This window comes from Trypanosoma rangeli, assembly GCF_003719475.1.
Source record: "Trypanosoma rangeli strain AM80 chromosome Unknown Tra_15.4_contig_00150, whole genome shotgun sequence".
Taxonomy (NCBI): Eukaryota; Euglenozoa; class Kinetoplastea; order Trypanosomatida; family Trypanosomatidae; genus Trypanosoma; species Trypanosoma rangeli.
This window is the reverse complement of record NW_021705898.1, coordinates 21,439-23,548: the sequence shown is the minus strand read 5'-3', so window position 1 is coordinate 23,548 and position 2,110 is coordinate 21,439. Positions and strand designations below refer to the sequence as shown.

General features: G+C 53.5%; 1 protein-coding gene across 1 annotated transcript, besides 1 other annotated feature; it reads left to right on the top strand.

The window, feature by feature from the left end:
- Nucleotides 1-517: 517 nt before the first annotated feature.
- Nucleotides 518-2,029, top strand: TraAM80_04884 (leucine-rich protein; the record flags this gene model as incomplete). The annotated part of the gene is made up of 1 exon (XM_029381791.1): nt 518-2,029. One exon carries the CDS (start codon nt 518-520, stop codon nt 2,027-2,029), a length of 1,512 nt encoding a protein of 503 aa, XP_029238272.1.
- Nucleotides 2,030-2,081: 52 nt separating this feature from the next.
- Nucleotides 2,082-2,110: a microsatellite.

Sequence of the window (2,110 nt, the reverse complement as noted above, 5' to 3'; positions counted from 1 at the left end):
TGTCCCCTCGCTGACGCTGGTGGAAGATGGAGATAAAGTGCGGGTTCATGTGAATGTGTCCAACATAATGAACGGCGTCCTGAGTTACGAAAACGGCAGGCTTACTGGAATGCTCATGACGACAGTGATGATGGGACCACCGTTTCATATGGATGTGGAGCGTGCCCTTGGTGTTGGATTTGAAAAGGGAATGCGGGCCTCGCGCGAGGGTGACAGCCTGACCCTTTCCCACGGCGAGGACACTCTGGTATTTGTTGCAGATGGCAGCACCGCTGCATGACAATCTGCGGTGGAGGGTACCATAATTTATTTTATATGCGTTGTATACAGCTTTGGTTTCACGTTAGGGTGTTTTTTTTTTCCGTTTGATTCGGTCATTTGCGTATTGGATTCTTTTCGTAGTTTTGTGTGTCAGTACTGCATCTCTGTCTGGGTGGGTATTGTCGTGGAAGTAGTAGTTCTCGTTTTTTTCCTGTTTCCTGTGGTGCTACCCGGTTTACATGTTTTTTTTTTTTTCATGTGCTTGAGGCTTGCTAGTGTGGTTTGTGATCGTCTGTGTAGTTTGTTTGGCGTGGGTGTGTCTGCGTTGCGGTACGGGGTTGAGGTTTCTGCGATGATGAAGGTAAAGAGGGTGACGCAGCGGAGCGAGTTTCACTTCGTGCGGGTGCGGGAGTGTCAACGTGAGGTGGACATTCTGCTCTCGGGTTTGCCCCCCGAACAGCGGCAGAAGCGTCAGGTGCAGGAGTCATACTTTGTGCCCAAACTAGTCACGTTATGTGTGGAGGTGATCGCGGCAAATTTTGCCGCGCTACCAGAGGCCGACGGACTACGCGATGAACACCCGAAGTTGTATGACGACATTATTGAGAGGTTGCCGACGGATTTGCCCTTGACGGTTAGCGTACCGCGTATTCTCTCGGACGAGTACTGGCGTCGCTGCTGTGAGGCGCGGTGGTCGCTGGGGCAGCTGAGCGATCGCACCTTCGGGAAACTTCTGCCCCCGAGGTGTGAGGGGTGGAAGCAGTCTTTTCTGGAGCGTGTGCTTAGCGACTTCTTGACCGCGCTGCGTTCGCCGGAGATGACTGCGACTGAGCAGGAGGAGCTAGAAAACCTTTGCCTGGTCTGCAGGGGGTACGTGCGCACGCTGGATCTTGCCTGCCAGGTGACACGGTTCGCCCTCTACGACTGTCTCCTTTCACGCATGCCGCACCTGGAGGACATCCGGTTGACCATTGGCGTTAACAACGTGGGGACAGACTTTGAGTGGGGCATGATGGGCTTTGGCGAGTCAGACGCATTCAACGTGCGCCGCGCCCTCATAAACTACGCACCTCTGCGGTACCTGCGCCTCCCCAACAACCGCTTGAACAGCTCGTTGCTGAAGGGAATTCTTGGCGGGCTCGTGCACAACACCTCCATAGCCGTGCTTGACTTTTCATCCAACCGCATTGACGACGAGGGGGCAAGGCAGCTTGCTCTCCTGCTCTGCAAAGACGATTTACCGCTTGAGGAGCTTTATTTGCACGACAATCAAATTCGGGCCGATGGCGCTGTAGCGCTCGGTGAGTCGCTAACAATGAACAAGACTCTGCGCGTTCTCAATCTTCGCCTTAACCGCATTCCTGACGAAGCCGGCGGAGTGGCCATAGTCAATGGTCTCGCAGCGCACCCTGCACTGGAGGTGCTGGACCTTTCCCACAATATGCTAGGCGATGCAACTGCCCGAGCCCTCGCGGAGGCATTGCCCCTGCAGACGTCGCTGCGCTCCTTGAACGTGGCAGGCAACAAGGCACTTGGGGTGGACACCAGCGAGTTACTCTTGCAGGGTGTTGTGGGGAACACAACGCTGTGCTTCTTCGATGCCCGGGGGTGCGGTGTTGAGAAGTCGTGCATGAAAGCCATGGAGGATAAGGTGCAGGACATCGTACGAGCCATACGGAAGCAGGAGTTGGAGGCGAAGGAGGAATTACAGAGGCAGAAAATACGGCAAGAAGTTGATGCAAAACTTGCAAAAACGTTCTCCGTATAGAGTTCTTTCACTTTTCTGGCTTTCGCCTCCTTTCTCTCCCTTTTTCTCTACCTATATATATATATATATATATATATATAT